Source organism: Arabidopsis lyrata, assembly GCF_000004255.2.
Source record: "Arabidopsis lyrata subsp. lyrata unplaced genomic scaffold ARALYscaffold_5, whole genome shotgun sequence".
NCBI classification, from domain to species: Eukaryota; Viridiplantae; Streptophyta; class Magnoliopsida; order Brassicales; family Brassicaceae; genus Arabidopsis; species Arabidopsis lyrata.
The window spans coordinates 12,622,574-12,637,368 of record NW_003302551.1 but is presented as its reverse complement, the minus strand read 5'-3'; the positions used below and the strand labels follow the sequence as shown (position 1 = coordinate 12,637,368).

At 35.6% G+C, this 14,795-nt stretch overlaps 4 protein-coding genes, 1 long non-coding RNA gene and 1 pseudogene across 10 annotated transcripts; 3 read left to right on the top strand and 3 right to left on the bottom strand.

Moving 5' to 3' along the window:
- Nucleotides 1–368: 368 nt before the first annotated feature.
- Nucleotides 369–809, bottom strand: LOC110228526 (annotated as a pseudogene).
- A 2,044-nt stretch (nucleotides 810–2,853) lies between these two features.
- On the bottom strand, nucleotides 2,854–3,669 carry LOC110228732. The gene is made up of 3 exons (XR_002332236.1): nucleotides 3,603–3,669; nucleotides 3,444–3,511; nucleotides 2,854–3,218 (listed from the first exon to the last, which is right to left on the bottom strand). It is a non-coding gene; the product is annotated as an uncharacterized LOC110228732 (long non-coding RNA).
- Nucleotides 3,670–4,401: 732 nt separating this feature from the next.
- Nucleotides 4,402–4,926, bottom strand: LOC9313554 (DNA damage-inducible protein 1). The gene is made up of 3 exons (XM_021024244.1): nucleotides 4,838–4,926; nucleotides 4,657–4,749; nucleotides 4,402–4,572 (listed from the first exon to the last, which is right to left on the bottom strand). Exons 1-3 carry the CDS (start codon nucleotides 4,916–4,918, stop codon nucleotides 4,414–4,416), a joined length of 333 nt encoding a protein of 110 aa, XP_020879903.1. The 5' UTR covers nucleotides 4,919–4,926; the 3' UTR covers nucleotides 4,402–4,413.
- A 1,685-nt stretch (nucleotides 4,927–6,611) lies between these two features.
- Nucleotides 6,612–8,157, top strand: LOC9313553 (ubiquitin-conjugating enzyme E2 13). The gene is made up of 6 exons (XM_002877439.2): nucleotides 6,612–6,809; nucleotides 6,896–6,998; nucleotides 7,227–7,324; nucleotides 7,437–7,537; nucleotides 7,628–7,705; nucleotides 7,848–8,157. The coding sequence occupies exons 1-6, from the start codon at nucleotides 6,767–6,769 to the stop codon at nucleotides 7,923–7,925; spliced, it is 501 nt and encodes a 166-aa protein (XP_002877485.1). The 5' UTR covers nucleotides 6,612–6,766; the 3' UTR covers nucleotides 7,926–8,157.
- A 254-nt stretch (nucleotides 8,158–8,411) lies between these two features.
- LOC9313552 (sec14 cytosolic factor) lies at nucleotides 8,412–12,165 on the top strand. Of its 4 annotated transcripts, none has more exons than XM_021024260.1 (8): nucleotides 8,412–8,564; nucleotides 8,651–9,082; nucleotides 9,276–9,427; nucleotides 9,578–9,673; nucleotides 9,776–10,032; nucleotides 10,120–10,340; nucleotides 10,463–10,854; nucleotides 12,091–12,165. In XM_021024260.1, exons 2-7 carry the CDS (start codon nucleotides 8,735–8,737, stop codon nucleotides 10,841–10,843), a joined length of 1,455 nt encoding a protein of 484 aa, XP_020879919.1. In that variant the 5' UTR covers nucleotides 8,412–8,564; nucleotides 8,651–8,734; the 3' UTR covers nucleotides 10,844–10,854; nucleotides 12,091–12,165. The 4 variants fall into 4 exon arrangements, with proteins under 4 accessions (XP_020879919.1, XP_020879917.1, XP_020879918.1 ...); XM_021024258.1 differs by having other exon boundaries at nucleotides 11,908–12,095; XM_021024259.1 differs by lacking the exon at nucleotides 12,091–12,165 and having other exon boundaries at nucleotides 8,413–8,561; nucleotides 10,463–11,242.
- LOC9311849 (UDP-glucuronic acid decarboxylase 5) lies at nucleotides 11,908–14,631 on the top strand. 3 transcript variants are annotated; one of them, XM_021024262.1, is made up of 11 exons: nucleotides 11,908–12,002; nucleotides 12,091–12,193; nucleotides 12,766–12,852; nucleotides 12,936–13,023; nucleotides 13,122–13,278; nucleotides 13,348–13,436; nucleotides 13,523–13,600; nucleotides 13,709–13,802; nucleotides 13,909–14,039; nucleotides 14,136–14,176; nucleotides 14,261–14,631. In XM_021024262.1, exons 2-11 carry the CDS (start codon nucleotides 12,116–12,118, stop codon nucleotides 14,441–14,443), a joined length of 1,026 nt encoding a protein of 341 aa, XP_020879921.1. In that variant the 5' UTR covers nucleotides 11,908–12,002; nucleotides 12,091–12,115; the 3' UTR covers nucleotides 14,444–14,631. The 3 variants fall into 3 exon arrangements, with proteins under 3 accessions (XP_020879921.1, XP_020879920.1, XP_020879922.1); XM_021024261.1 differs by having other exon boundaries at nucleotides 11,925–12,193; XM_021024263.1 differs by lacking the exons at nucleotides 11,908–12,002; nucleotides 12,091–12,193 and adding an exon at nucleotides 12,390–12,473 and having other exon boundaries at nucleotides 14,261–14,558.
- The last annotated feature ends 164 nt before the right edge of the window (nucleotides 14,632–14,795 follow it).

Below are 14,795 nucleotides of genomic sequence, written 5' to 3'. Positions count from 1 at the left end.
TTTCATAAAGTATATAATAGATTAAAGTTTAATGAAATATCACTTACTTATGAGATGAAATAATGACACATAACATATTGTGAAAAGATTTTTAAAATCCAATTGATGTGTTCGTCAAATAACTCCGGCCCCAATAATTTCACTTCTTACATATCCACAAACGTTTTAAATATTATATAACCTAAATGACATATAACACAACATGTTTTATAATTCATAAATAAAAACATTCACATTTGTCATATGTACCTACGTTTCTAGTTATAAAATCCTTAATACAAATGATAAGGTTGCTACAAAATTAAACGAAACAAATAAAACCACTAAAGCAAGTACCACCACCTCCACCGCTAGAACATACCGTACCTTCAACCACCTCCACCACCACTGTATCCTCCACCACCTTGAGAACAATCTCTCGCCATATGACTTGATTCACTACACCTAAAACAAGTACCATCACCACCACCTCCTCTACCACCATATTCTCCTCAATAATTTCCACCACCACGTCCTCACCTCCACAGCCAGAACCACCACGTCCACCAGATGAACCGCCATTATTTCACTGAACAGGAGCACCCTCGGGTCCAGAAACTTCAACAGCCTTCACACGAATGGCGTTGTCAACCTCAACCTTGAACTCAACAGATTCATCAACGGCAAGGCTACGAAATTTCTCAGATCTAATGGACTGGTGAACGAAGAGATCGTCACCACTCACCACCGTCGTCTGGTGTGATGAAACCAAACCCCTTGTGTGTATTCAACAACTTCACCGATCCCTTGCGTCTCTCTCCTTCACTCATATTTTCATCACCGCCGCTATTCGGATCAAAGCCTCTGACAACCAAAAATCACTGATCAGCTATTTTTCCTATCTCTCATAATAAAATATATAAATTAAAGTCAAAATAGGTGAATGGCAATAAATTAACAAAAGAATATAAAATTACATGTTCATAGCATATTCAATCCTTTAGTCACCTAAAACTGAAATTAAAAAAATATATTTGAATCTGAAATTTTAAAAAATAATACAACAAACAATCTAGCAAATATAAAAGAGGTTAGATGAAAGCCTAACTCCTATAAAGATGGGATTGAACTTTTTGATCCATGACGTAAACATTTTACCATAAAATACACAAATTAACTCCCACGCCAGTTGTAATCTTCTCTCCATCGATTCAAGTATTAATTTTCACACACCCAAATTATGATTGAACGTAAAAATCATATGTGGAGATTGCAGCATCTTCACTAATCAAAACTAAAACAATCAAACCCTAAAGTTTTCTCTCACGATTACAAGGATTCAAAGTGATAGAATTGCTTAAAAGCCCAGTATCTATTTAACAATTTTATCACGATAGACATACCTATGCAATCTCGACCGATCTCGTTTTAGAGAACTCTGTTTTTCCCGAGCTTAAAAATAGACTCAATATGTTTTAGAAAGCAAATTAATGTTAGAGTTTCTAAAAAACAAAAAAGAAAAGCATATAAATAATTCATAACAAAATACAAATATATCCCCTATATATTAATAGAGAAACATTTTAAAAAAAAAAAACTTACCATCATGTGTTATTAACAAGATTGCCACGCTGAAGTGTCGCTCTCACAACGATTTGGCTTCTATTTAGATAATTACCCAAGATTTATTAGACTATTTACAGAATTTGCCATTAGTCTTATACATCCATATATCCCATTAATAATTAAAAACATACACTTTTTGTTTATCTTATATTACTATATTTTTATATTTATATTTTTCTTTATTTACATTTATATAAATTTTCTTTAGCGGATGGATAAACAATCTTTTTATTTATATTTATGTTTATATTTAAATGATAAAATATATACATTTGGTTCAAGAATCTCGAATTCAAAACTACAAAATCTTTACATTTTTCATAAATTTTTTACTTAAATAAATAAGATAATCTCCTTTCTATATATGTTACGAATACTTAAAATCCTATTTTTTGGAGGAGTTCTAACTTTTCGAAGAAAAACATCATAACCACATTTGTATATAAACCAAAATCTGGCTACATTATAACCATTTCGTAAATAATTCATTCATAATCTAAGAATCTTAGATTTGGAACACTACAAAATCTTAGCTTGGAAACTATCAAATCTCATCTTTACTAAATTTTGGATTTCTTATACTTATTAAAAAAAAAAAATCTTTTTATACTACAAAATCTCGAAATCTTTAAAACATACGGAAAGACATATTGCCATAAATGGTAACATTTCGTCAATACTTTTTTATCACGTTGAAGCTTTATTCAAGGTTCAAATATTTCACGGGTAAAACATATTCTTATATGAAATAGTCCCAAATTTGAATAAAACAAAAAAAATTTGTTACATATTTCGTTTTATACAAACGGATCTTGGATCCCGGATAATAATTTTACTTGAATCACTTCATCCCGCACGATGTGCGGGTTGTTATCTAGTATAGTTAGATTAGAGATTACCTTCTCGTAGACATCTAATAAAAAAAAAAAAAAAACTATTGTATTATCTTAATTACGAATATTCACTTCGTTATATGGAATTTATCTTCAAGATTTAAAAATTCTAAAAAGCTAAAATTCCATATTCTCTAAAATACGACAGGTTTGGACCATGATACCCTCAACGATTACACTATTTAAAAATAGAATCAGAATTCAAAGAGTATTCATTAAGGATAATTAAGAGAAATCATTTCAACTTTTAATCAGAGACCTCTTTTGTCCCAACTTTGAATATGGTGTGTTTATACTTATAAAATAATTATATAGAGATACAACGTGTATATATATATATATATAGAAACTAAACGTCAAAACAAAGATATATCACAAAAGTTATATGGACCTGACTATACACGTGTTACCCTCTATTTAGTAGAACTCGTGATCGGGAAAAATGAGCGGTGCAATGAGTGTCCATATGTAGAGTCCGGTCGTGACCCAACCGGTGCATATCTTGACCTAGACCGAGGTCCATCCCACATCAATCAGAGTCGCATTCTTTGATGAGTCAGTCCATCCCGAGAGAAGCATTGCACCATACATGCTCGCAAGCGCACAGATGATATGGAAGAAGGAGTATGAGTAACTCACAGGTCGTGCCTCGGCTTCACCACTCGTCTTCTTCTCGTCCTCGGGGTCTTCTAACAATGCCTCCTTTACACCTGCAAATAACTTTTTCAACGAAAAAGAAGAAACAAAAATCTGAGTATACCATAGACATGTGCACTGATGTAGCCATTAGAAGCATTAACAGCACCACATTCAGTACCTGGACTTGTTAAATTCCATTCAAACAAATATACGTATCAGTGAGCATATATGTTGTGGTTCCACAAAAATAAGAGAAAATGAAGAAAATGAAGAAAATAACATAAAATTAGTGATTTTTCTACTCACTTTTACGTCACCGTCGTCAGAGGGCTCTTCTTTGTAAACAGAAGATGCGACGTCGACTAATAATGAAACTACCAACAAATTTGTAAACCGTGAACGAAGATTATATAACACATAGCAGACGCAGTCATATAATCAAAAGTATAAGTTAATGTTCTTTACCTGAGATTTCATGGAAGGGAAGACACTCCAATCTTGGGTTTCATCTACTGCTTATGCTTTTGTTATTAACGCCTGCAATAGTGACAACAAAAAAGTGTGTTGATACGAATTTAAATAATTAATTGCCAATACAAGAAAATAATAAAGGAAAAAGAGACTATATAATTACAAAGATATGCGATAAGAATAAATTTAAGAGTAACACGTCCATCAGGTGAGACCGCGTGGTACATAACGTGGAAAGTGTCACCAGTGAGTTTTGACAATTGCAAAAGCAAAATTTATCATTATAATCCAATAACTCGGTAACAAAGAAGGTAAACTAAATTTCTACATAACAGAAAGATCAAAAACTAAATCATGACTACTAATAATACCACCTATGGGACTAAAAGTTTTTGATCATAACCAATTATTTTGTAATATAGTTCATCAAAACTAAAGAAGACAGTATGCAAAAATTATTACCGTTGCTCCAGAGCTAGATGCATCATTCGGAACACGTTCTTCATCCAGAAATCGGGAAGGGATGTCTTTCTCTGAAGAAAGTACGGTTTTTGTCAGGTTAATTGAAAACAAAGGCAACGAATATAAAAGGGCTCATAATTATCAAGATTGATGGTAGTAGAGATTTGACCTTGCAAAAAGGGCACGGGGACCTCTCCTCCAACAGTCATGACGTTTTCATTCAAATCTATAGTGCACTACACACAGAGCCGTCCTTAGAAAATAGGTGGCGGAAGCCAAAAAATTTTTTGGACATACTAATTACTAATTTATAAAAAAAAAATGAAAAAACTTTAAAACGTTCTTAGTGGGAATCGAACCAGAAATCTCTTCTCTTGTAATAGCTCACATTTACCAGTAGAGCTGATGAATATTTGTTGCAAATGGCGGCCGTTTCTTTTAATAAACTCTTGGGCGGTCGCAAGCTGGTGCTTGGCTCGCTTGTAGCCGTGGCCGGCTCTGACTACACATAGCAAGAAAGATAGTAACGGCTTTGCATTGGTTGAAACAGATGCAATAAATTTAAAGTCAATTATAGAGATAGTACCTGATGCTTACGCAACATATCCATGCCAAATAGAAATTCCATGTTAGGTGAGTCCAGCACCACGAATGAACACGGGTAAAAGTTATTCCCAATCTGCAAGGTTCGAGATTTTCAGTTTCTTATGCAAAGAAGAAGGAAATAGGAAAAAAAAAGAGGGGGAAAAAAGATTGGCGGTGTTCACCTTGATAAGAGCAACATGAATGCGGCCCAATATCTCTGACTGGCCAACATCATGGGCAATACCTTTATAGCGTTGATCCATAAGTCTCAGCAATCTGAAAGTAAGTATTCATCAAGACTCATGAGTTATTCCATCGTATTTGGATATGGAGCCATGGAGGTCAATGGCGTACCTTTGAAGGTAAAAACAACATATCATTATCGTAATTAATATTACACATTTACTATAGCCTATAGGCAATTAGGCATGGACCGTCCTTCTTGTCCACGTATTCAAAACTATTTGACAATTTAATTAAAAAATCAATACTAAACAATAAAACGCAATAAAATCGCATATAAAAATATATAAGATAACAGGAAGAAACACAAAAATTTAAATAGGTAAATAAATGTAAAATATACAAACCAAATCTATAGAAGTACCTTTCCAAACCTCGTTCTTTGCTCGTCAACACCACCTTCGTCGGAGAGCTTTGTCGATGGAACCTCCCACGTTATACAAAACTAAAACACACACCAAAAAACCAAATCAGCAAAACAATAAATCAACGAACTAATGCAAAAATAAAACAAACAACACAAACAATATGCACACGACCTCTAAAGGTAAATAAAAACAATATTTGCATGACAAACAATTTGATTCATCAGAATCGTAGCTGTATAACAAAACCATAACGATGAAAACTATCTAATGGGCACAGAAAAATAATACCTAATTCTCTGGCCGATCAACAATATATATAGCTTTAAGATTAGGGCAAACATCAATCATTATCTTAAGAAATTTAACTTTTTAATTAGAAACTAAATCAGAAAACTAACAAAAACGAATATTAACTACTAAGATATAGATTATATCCAAAATATTAACAAATCAATTTAACTTTTTAATTAGAAACAAAATCAGAAAACTAACAAAAACGAATTTTAACTACTAAGATATAGAATTATCTAAAAAATTAACAAATAAATTTAAGCTAAGATTCCATAATCATTAAAGTCGAGACATTATGACATCCGTATCCCCAACGATTACACTATAAAATAAAAAAATTTAAGGGTGATTAAGACTAATCATCTCAAAACACGATTAGACTTATATACCCTTAACAATTAAGAACAAAGATTTTCGAATTGAGGGTGTTTAGGACATTATTATAGAGATCAACACACGATTAGACTTATATACCCCTAATTATGAAGAAGGAGAAATTTCGAGAAGAACAATTCATTAAGGGTGTTTAGGACAAATCATTCTAACTTTTAACCACAGGCCTCCAATGCCCTAACTTTCAATATGGTGCGTTTCTACTTCTCAAATAATTATTGTAGAGATACTAACTAAAATATATTTTTCTTGTAATTTTATTAAAATCGATTTTGGGGTCTTTGGATATATATCTCTATATGTAATTTTATCGGTTAACGACCTAAACCCGATAGCAAACCATCTAAAACCAACACTAAACCGAATTAAAATTTGGAGGTCGAATTAAATTCCATTCTTATAAAGAACAATAAACCGACACTACACTCACTAAGACGATCCATATATTGTGTGAATGCAAAATTAACCTTTTTGTTAATTATGTGTTTTACCCTTTTATATTAGTCGGCCACTTTGGTGATTGTGAAGCTGTGTTTCCGTTTACCTTTGAACGTTGAAAAAATTCGCAATCCTATTGGATAGAATCGTAAAAGTAAACAAGACACGTCCGTAGCAGATCCCTCCATTCCCATGTGTTCCCTTGATGAACAATGAAACATCGATGCTTACCAAAAAAAAAAAAAAAAAATCCCCAGCTCTCATCTTTTTTGAACCTTCTCGATATAAATCTCTCAATTCAATCACCATCTCTATCTTCTTCCTCTTCCTCTTCTCTCAGATCACTTGAAGCTCTAGCTCGATTTCTCATCATCCAACATGAACTCACAAGCTTGTCTTCTTCTTCAGAAACAGCTTAAAGGTACAAGAATCTCAACGAATCTGTGTTTGATGTTGAATTTCTCTGTTATTGAATTTGATTTTGATTTTGTGTGTGTTTGGTTTCAGATCTATGTAAGCATCCTGTAGATGGATTCTCTGCTGGTTTAGTTGATGAGAAGAATATATTCGAATGGAGCGTTACCATTATTGGACCTCCTGATACTCTCTAGTACGTTCCTTGAGTTTCCATTGAGATTTTGTTATACTCTATGTTCTGGATTTTGATGATCCATGTGGATTTGAGCTTAGAATGGATCGATTTGTCGGTTTTGGAGCGAATTTGTTTTTGCTGGATTAGATTGGAGTAGTGTTCTTGTGGAATTGAATTGAATTAAATTGCTTTATTTGTATCTTGACAAAATGATTAAGCATAAGTTACGGAACTTTGTAAATGCAGTGAAGGAGGATTTTTCTATGCCATTATGTCATTCCCACAAAACTATCCTAATAGCCCACCTACGGTGCGGTTTACTTCAGATATTTGGCATCCTAACGGTTAGTTCTTTCTCTCAGATATTTGCTCATTGATCTTATATGCCAGTATTTGCTTCTTGATCTTGTTTGAGTAGCTAAGGTTTTTGGCAAATGTTTGTCTTATGGTCTGCAGTTTATCCCGATGGTCGTGTTTGTATATCTATTCTACATCCTCCTGGTGATGATCCAAGCGGATATGAGCTTGCAAGCGAGCGTTGGACGCCTGTTCACACAGTACGTTTTATATTGATCCAACATTCTCTTTAAAAAACCAAGAATATGTCATTTAGATTTGATGAGTGGAAATAACAATGCTGATTACAGGTTGAGAGTATCATGTTGAGTATCATATCGATGCTCTCTGGTCCCAACGATGAATCTCCTGCGAACGTTGAAGCTGCTGTGAGTGTTCTCTATCAATTAGCTATGATATCAACAGATTAAAATACTAACTCTTTGGATTCTCATATAGTTTTATAAGAGTCTTGTATGTACCAGAGCTTGCTCGTTTAACCATCCTTCCCGTGTTTTTTTCCTCTTGCAGAAAGAATGGAGAGAGAAGAGAGACGAGTTTAAGAAGAAAGTGAGCCGTTGTGTGAGAAAGTCTCAAGAAATGTTTTGATCATACAAACACTTTCACACTTCAACTCCACCTTCTATGGAGTTCAAAAGCTCATTTATCTTATCGACAAAAATCCCTTTTAAAAAACTGTCCAAACACTACTTGTAATAAACCCGTCTTGCATCTTTTAATCGCGTTCTTGAACGTGAAATGAAGTGTTTGGTCGAAAAAAATCATGTTCTTGAAAAAAACTGACATTAAAATTTATACTATTCTTACGTTTTCTGCTGAAGAAGCTTTGTGTTGGTTTGTTGTGAAAGCTTTGTTTCTCAGTGTAATTACTTCCCTTTTTTAGTACGCTAAAACTCCACGCCGTTCTTACGTTCCCATGAGAAACTTCGTACAGTTTTTCGCGTTTTCTAGACAAATTGAAAAAAACAGCATGATGTTTGTTTCTTGGGTCTACGTATTTAAAAGGCCCGTGACGTTGTCGCCCTTGGACCGTTGATTCACCTATCAATCGATATCAAAACAGTTGGGAGAGTACACGTGTCATATTCCGTGTTGTTCTTGTTTCCTTTTTCTGTTTCGCTTTGTGAACTTCGGAGAGAAGACGAAATCTCGCTTTCGCCGCCGAGAAATTTTGATTCTCCGACCACTTCAACGATTCCGATCTGTTGTCCGTCGATTTAATTCGTGGTTCGTTTTGTTCATTTCTTTATAGAATTCTCTGATTCCGTTTATTAATTCTGATCGGAATGTTACTAACGCAAAGTTGTTCGCAGATTGATATTGCTTCGACATGAAATTGGTGTGATCTCGTTCCGTTACGTATTTGCTCATTCTTTAAGTTTGTGGGATTGATTTGAATGGGAGACAATTCCGGTAGAAGTAGAAACTCTGTGATGGCAACTGTTTCTTCTGGGAAAGAGTTGTTACCTAAGAGAAGCTTAGTAGCTGCTATTCCAAGAGCGGTTCAGCAGACAATATATAAGCATGTTTCATTGGGGAATAATGGTAGAATTGGTAGTGGAACCGTTCGTAATGCAGCTGTGTTTCTGCTGAAAATCGCTGTTTTGGAAGTTGTTCGAAGGGTTTCGAAGGCTAGATGTCCTCATTTGTGGAATAGTCTTCAGGCGTTGCAATGTCTTTGTTATCCTCCTCTTAAGTGGATTCAGAGATGGGCTCCTTTCAAGGAGTTGATCAAGGCAATGCAGGTTTGATACTGTGTCGTTATGACACTATACCCTTTTTTTTTCGTTTGTCGCTGTTTAGGCCTACGGTTGATGATACATGCCGTAGTTTGAGGAATCCTGGTCACTAGTAGTTCTGTGATCTTTTACTTTTTAGTTTATGTATCCCATGCTGATCTTCGGCGAGTCTCAATTATTGTGTGTGATCGTTATGCAGATGCTGTCTCGGCCATTATTGGTCCTCACGATAGCTGAGGCTCTCACAGACCAGTCAGAGTTAAAGCAAGAAGCCTCAGGTGGTACCACTTCTCATACATCTTCAGAATCACAATCTGACCCACAGACGTCACAGTCTCCATCAGATATAAGGTACGCGATGTAAAAATCTTACCTGTTATATTGTACTATAATAGTCTGAGACTGTACAACTTTAATCTGAAGCAATTGAAGTTTTGCTTATCCCTTGAAACTATTTAAGCTCCATAGTCCTACATATCTTGACTTTTTTTGTAAATACAGAATTGAAGATGAGGCTCCACTTTCTGTAACTTCACAAGACTGGCTTAGGCAACTCTATGAAGAACTGGAAAAGCAGAGACTTAGCTTGCCTGAGAGGTACTTTTAGATTAAGTGTTATATGAATAAGTGATCCTTTTTTTGAGTTTCAGTATTAAATTCTGCATTCAATCATAACCGTTTAGTCTCATTTTAATGTAGACTCAACGAAGACGAGCTTCATAGATTCTATAGAGTGTCAAATGGAGACTTCACATCCTTACTATCTTCAATAAAAAAGACAATTCATTGGAGGGAGACTTACAGAATCCTATCTGAAGAAGAACTTGAGACATGGTCAAGTTTAGTCTTTTGGCATGGATATGACAAGAACCAACGACCTTGCCTCATTGTTCGCTTGGGGCTTGCTTTTCTAAAGTTGCCATCTCATGAAAGACCTCGTTTCGCTCAGGCAATCAGTACGTCCGTAGTGGCTCTACTACACTTTTCTAGTATTTTCTTTGCTACCGTATCCTTTTAATTTTCCATTATTGTCATTGTTTCAGTATCTCAGGTAGAGCACGGCGTTTTGCATCTTTTGACCCCTGAGAATTCAGAACTTACTGTTTTAGTCGATTGTGAAGGATTATCTCCTCTGAGGATTCCCATGCAGATGATGAGATCTTGTTCATCCATTCTTCAAGATCACTTCCCTAACCGTCTTGGCTGCCTATTTATCATTCGCCTCCCTCCTGTTGTTCGAGTCATTTCCCAGACTTTCATCCAAGTAAAGAATCTACCTGAGCTAACTTCAGTTTTTTCGGTTTTCTTAGACTTTGTTCTCAGATCTGTAATTGGATCTATGATCGTTGCATATCCCCTGCCTAAACTTATGTTCTTCTCTCATAGATTCTTAGACCAACCACACGCAAGAAGCTGAGAATTGAAGGGGAAACTTTCCATCGAGTCCTCTCTGAATACCTCCAGACACTTCCTTCATACCTTGGCGGCAACTGCAACTGCAAAAGATGCTCAAATCTCAGCGAACAAGATCCACAACAACCACAAACACACCCAAGAAGCAAGAGAAGAAGCTTGAGTGAAACAGAGAAGCTAGACGATAGCCACTGGAGTTACAATGTCCAGACTCCTGATTTAGCCTATGAAGACGAGCCGAGCCTGAACATATGTAGCCAAGTGCTACGGACAGCGGTAGTGTTCTTGCTCATGACATGGCTCTTTGGGGCACTACTAGCTGGATTCGCTGATCCTGAGAGCAGACCCTTTTAAGCTTCCATGAGGTAAGAACCATCCATAACTAATTTCAGGCACATGCGTTGGCTTCTGTAAACATAGTGATAGTATATGTGTGATATGCGTTGATATATACATAGTCATTAGTGAATAAACCTGTCTCTTATTCAGCGTGTTCGTTGTCGGAATAATGAGAATCACTCGGTTCAACGTAGTTTTGAGTCCTGGTTTAGGGTTAATGGTTGCAGTTCTCAGTACATTTTACGTTTGGGAGAAAGTAACTATGGTTCAGTATATCTTGAGACATTTTGTCATCATCCTCTGTACAAGATGTGTTGCCATTGTTGGTAATGTTTTGTAAAACTAAGAACTGCTAGTGGAAGATTACCAATATTTATTTTTATTTGTTGATGATATAAAAATGATTATTATACCCGTAATGTACAAAATTGAAGTCAACAAGAGAACAAGTTTCTTCTTATTAGTTCTAACCAAAAAAAATATATATCTTATTTGATGTGTCATGGTCGAATTCGAATAAACAAATCAGCATATTATTTAGCTTGGAACTGTTAGAAAAAAGATTTAGATGGTACGATTAGTTTCTTTGATAGGTCCAGTTTTTTAAATATCAAGTTCAATGACTATAACAAAAATATATTTTATGTTTTGTAGATATATTATTTCTAGTCTTCTGCTTAAAACTCGATACTTACTTGGATAATTTACCATGGAATTGGATTCTCATCCAAATCAAAGGGAAAATGTATGTGTGAATTCTAACAAATTAATTTTCATAAACAGATGGAATATATTGAAAGTTAAAATTTGGTAAAATAATAGCCTTTTTGTTTTTGGTCAAGGGAAATAAATAGCAAAATACAGTTTCTTGATAAGTTTAGAAATTGCCACATCAGATAATGCATTTGGTCAAATGTTGTCGTTGTAATCGAGTAAGCTCACCACAAATTAATTTCGTTTTTCCACTTTTCGTGTTTTTTAAGTCACAAACAAATTTAACAACAAAAAAAAAAGTCTAAAAAAAGAATTCTCAAAAAAAATATCTTAATTTTCCAGATAATATATTCAAAATTTTACAGAGGAAGAAGAAGAAGTTCCGACACTTGTGAGAGACTATTTATTCGCTCTCTTCAGATCACAAAGTTTTCGTTTTTAGGGTTCTCTCATCGATCTCGTATTCTTCCTCTCGAACCCTTTTCTCTTTCTTCAATCGGAATCTTCATTTTCTCGTTTGTTTGATTCGATTTTTCTCAACAATTCAGGGTTTTTGTGATCGATCTCTCATCAATGGCGTCAAGTGATAAACAAACAAGCCCAAAGCCTCCTCCTTCTCCTTCTCCTCTCCGTAATTCCAAGTTTTGTCAGGTAAAGTTATGATTTTGATTCGATTCTGGTGATACCCATTAATTTCATGTGTTGAATCTCGTTTTGTCCATTTGAAATCTGCCGTTACAGAGAAAATCATGTGTAGGTTACTACTTTATGTGGTTGGAGAGTGAATCTCGTGTTGTGATCCTTGTTTTTAGGTTGGATCATAATGGTGTGATACTATTTAGTTTCTTGAATTGATCATTTGATCTTTGTAGTGAGAAGTCTGCATTTACTTGATCTTGTTGATATTGTGTAGAATCAAAACATATTCTATGTATAAGGATCATTGAGATTGAATCCTGGATATTCGTTCTACTTAGATCTTGAGTTGTGGCGATATTGTGCGAAAACTGAAGAGGCTTGTTAGCAGTCTAGTAGGTCTATTCGTTTGCTACATTGTGTATTGTGAGAGATCTTTGTTGTTCTATGTTCTGCATCTGGTTGTCTATGATTGCGTTTGTATTGTAAAGTTGTTTGATGTCCCCTTGCGATGAATTTGTATTTGTTATTTGGTCTTAATAAGATGTTTGAAGTGAGTACTTTTTTTTTTTTTTTAATTTGTGCAGTCAAATATGAGGATCTTGATCTCAGGAGGAGCTGGATTCATTGGCTCTCACCTTGTTGATAAGTTGATGGAAAACGAAAAGAATGAGGTTTGCAAACAACTGAGTTAGTCCTATTACATAATAATTTATCCATTGGATCAATTACTGATGTTTTATATATTTTTCCCCAGGTGATTGTTGCTGATAACTATTTCACCGGTTCAAAGGACAACCTTAAGAAGTGGATCGGTCATCCGAGATTTGAGCTTATCCGTCACGGTATGGTCTCGAAACTATCTGGCTTGTTGCTGCTATTGAGAATGGAATTTTCCTGCCTTTTTTCTCTACTTATTTATATTTGGCTTTGAGTTTAACAGATGTCACGGAGCCACTTTTGATCGAGGTTGATCAGATTTACCATCTCGCATGTCCTGCTTCTCCCATTTTCTACAAGTATAACCCTGTGAAGACAATCAAGACAAATGTGATTGGCACACTGAACATGCTAGGTCTCGCCAAGCGTGTTGGAGCAAGGTTTGCAAATTGATCCCTTCTTTATATAGTATATCACCTTTGTGACTAACTAACTCTTATTCCGAACAGGATTTTGCTTACCTCAACCTCGGAAGTGTATGGAGATCCTCTCATCCATCCCCAGCCTGAGAGCTATTGGGGAAATGTCAACCCAATTGGTAGGCTCAAACACTTATCAGCTTTTAATTCTCAACTTATGTATGTTCCAATTCACGGTCTTATAACTTGGTTGCTATTAAAATAGGTGTTAGGAGCTGTTATGATGAAGGCAAGCGTGTAGCTGAGACCTTGATGTTTGACTACCATAGGCAGCATGGAATTGGTCAGTTGTATTTTCCAAGGCTCACGCTTCAAAGTTCTCCCTGTAATTTGCATCAACATATTCTCATTGTCCTTTATTGCTTAACTTGTGTTTGTTTGTTCTTTATAGAAATCCGCATTGCCAGAATCTTCAACACTTATGGTCCACGCATGAACATTGATGATGGCCGTGTTGTAAGCAACTTCATTGCACAAGCACTCCGGTGAGCCCCTTTGCTCAATCGAACAAACAAAATTTCTTTTCCTTTCCCGAGCTATAACCTGTTTGATTACTCATCTCTTGTTATTGTTCTTGTCATGAATATGTAGTGGTGAGGCATTGACTGTTCAGAAACCAGGGACACAGACACGCAGTTTCTGTTATGTATCTGACATGGTTGATGGACTTATGCGCCTCATGGAAGGAGATGACACTGGTCCCATCAACATCGGTAACCCAGGTAAAGCCCGTAACATTCCTCCACTACACAAAACAAAACCCAACCCAACCAATCTCTTGAACTTATTGCTTTGTGTCTGAATCTTTGTTTTCTCAGGTGAGTTTACCATGGTGGAACTTGCTGAGACAGTGAAGGAGGTGAGAGTCTGGTTTCTCGATTGATATGAGTAAGTGCTTTAAAATTCTTGGTTGTCCGTTAATGACATGTTGGTTTGATTGCAGCTGATTAACCCGAGCATAGAGATAAAGATGGTTGAGAACACACCGGATGATCCAAGACAGAGGAAGCCGGACATCACAAAGGCTAAAGAAGTGTTGGGATGGGAACCAAAGGTGAAGCTTCGTGAAGGTCTTCCCCTTATGGAAGAAGACTTCAGGCTAAGGCTCGGAGTCCCCAAGAACTAAAACTCCGTCATGGATCTAAAGCAAACGCAGAATGCACTATAAATCAGTTCTACTTTTCAAAATTCCATGGTGCAATTGGTTGGTTTCATATAATATGTTTCTCATACTTTCCACAGTTATATTGTCCCTATAGAAAAATAAAGATTATGAACGAATGCTTTTATATTAATGAAAGAAAAAATTACTTCCTTGCCATGCTTTCCACAGTTTACTTTCTCTGCTTCAATGAATCCATATTTTCATATCCTGGGTGATGTAAACAACTTTGGCGAAGCCACTCGTCTCTAGACTTAAACAATATTAGCTCAAAATCCGCAACAAACATGTCTATTGGCTTATCTTGTCGTTCGTT

Coding starts and splice junctions, on each gene's coding strand:
- LOC9313554 (XM_021024244.1), bottom strand. CDS start 4,918: ATGGATCAACGCTATAAAGGTATTGCCCATGATGTTGGCCAGTCAGAG. Junction 4,750..4,837: donor TTCATGTTGCTCTTATCAAG/GTGAACACCGCC, acceptor CGAACCTTGCAG/ATTGGGAATAACTTTTACCC. Junction 4,573..4,656: donor ATATGTTGCGTAAGCATCAG/GTACTATCTCTA, acceptor TGCTATGTGTAG/TCAGAGCCGGCCACGGCTAC.
- LOC9313553 (XM_002877439.2), top strand. CDS start 6,767: ATGAACTCACAAGCTTGTCTTCTTCTTCAGAAACAGCTTAAAG. Junction 6,810..6,895: donor TCTTCAGAAACAGCTTAAAG/GTACAAGAATCT, acceptor GTTTGGTTTCAG/ATCTATGTAAGCATCCTGTA. Junction 7,538..7,627: donor GTTGGACGCCTGTTCACACA/GTACGTTTTATA, acceptor TGCTGATTACAG/GTTGAGAGTATCATGTTGAG.
- LOC9313552 (XM_021024260.1), top strand. CDS start 8,735: ATGGGAGACAATTCCGGTAGAAGTAGAAACTCTGTGATGGCAACTGTT. Junction 9,674..9,775: donor AGACTTAGCTTGCCTGAGAG/GTACTTTTAGAT, acceptor ATTTTAATGTAG/ACTCAACGAAGACGAGCTTC. Junction 10,033..10,119: donor TCGTTTCGCTCAGGCAATCA/GTACGTCCGTAG, acceptor TCATTGTTTCAG/TATCTCAGGTAGAGCACGGC.
- LOC9311849 (XM_021024262.1), top strand. CDS start 12,116: ATGGCGTCAAGTGATAAACAAACAAGCCCAAAGCCTCCTCCTTCTCCT. Junction 13,279..13,347: donor GCCAAGCGTGTTGGAGCAAG/GTTTGCAAATTG, acceptor TATTCCGAACAG/GATTTTGCTTACCTCAACCT. Junction 13,803..13,908: donor TTCATTGCACAAGCACTCCG/GTGAGCCCCTTT, acceptor ATGAATATGTAG/TGGTGAGGCATTGACTGTTC.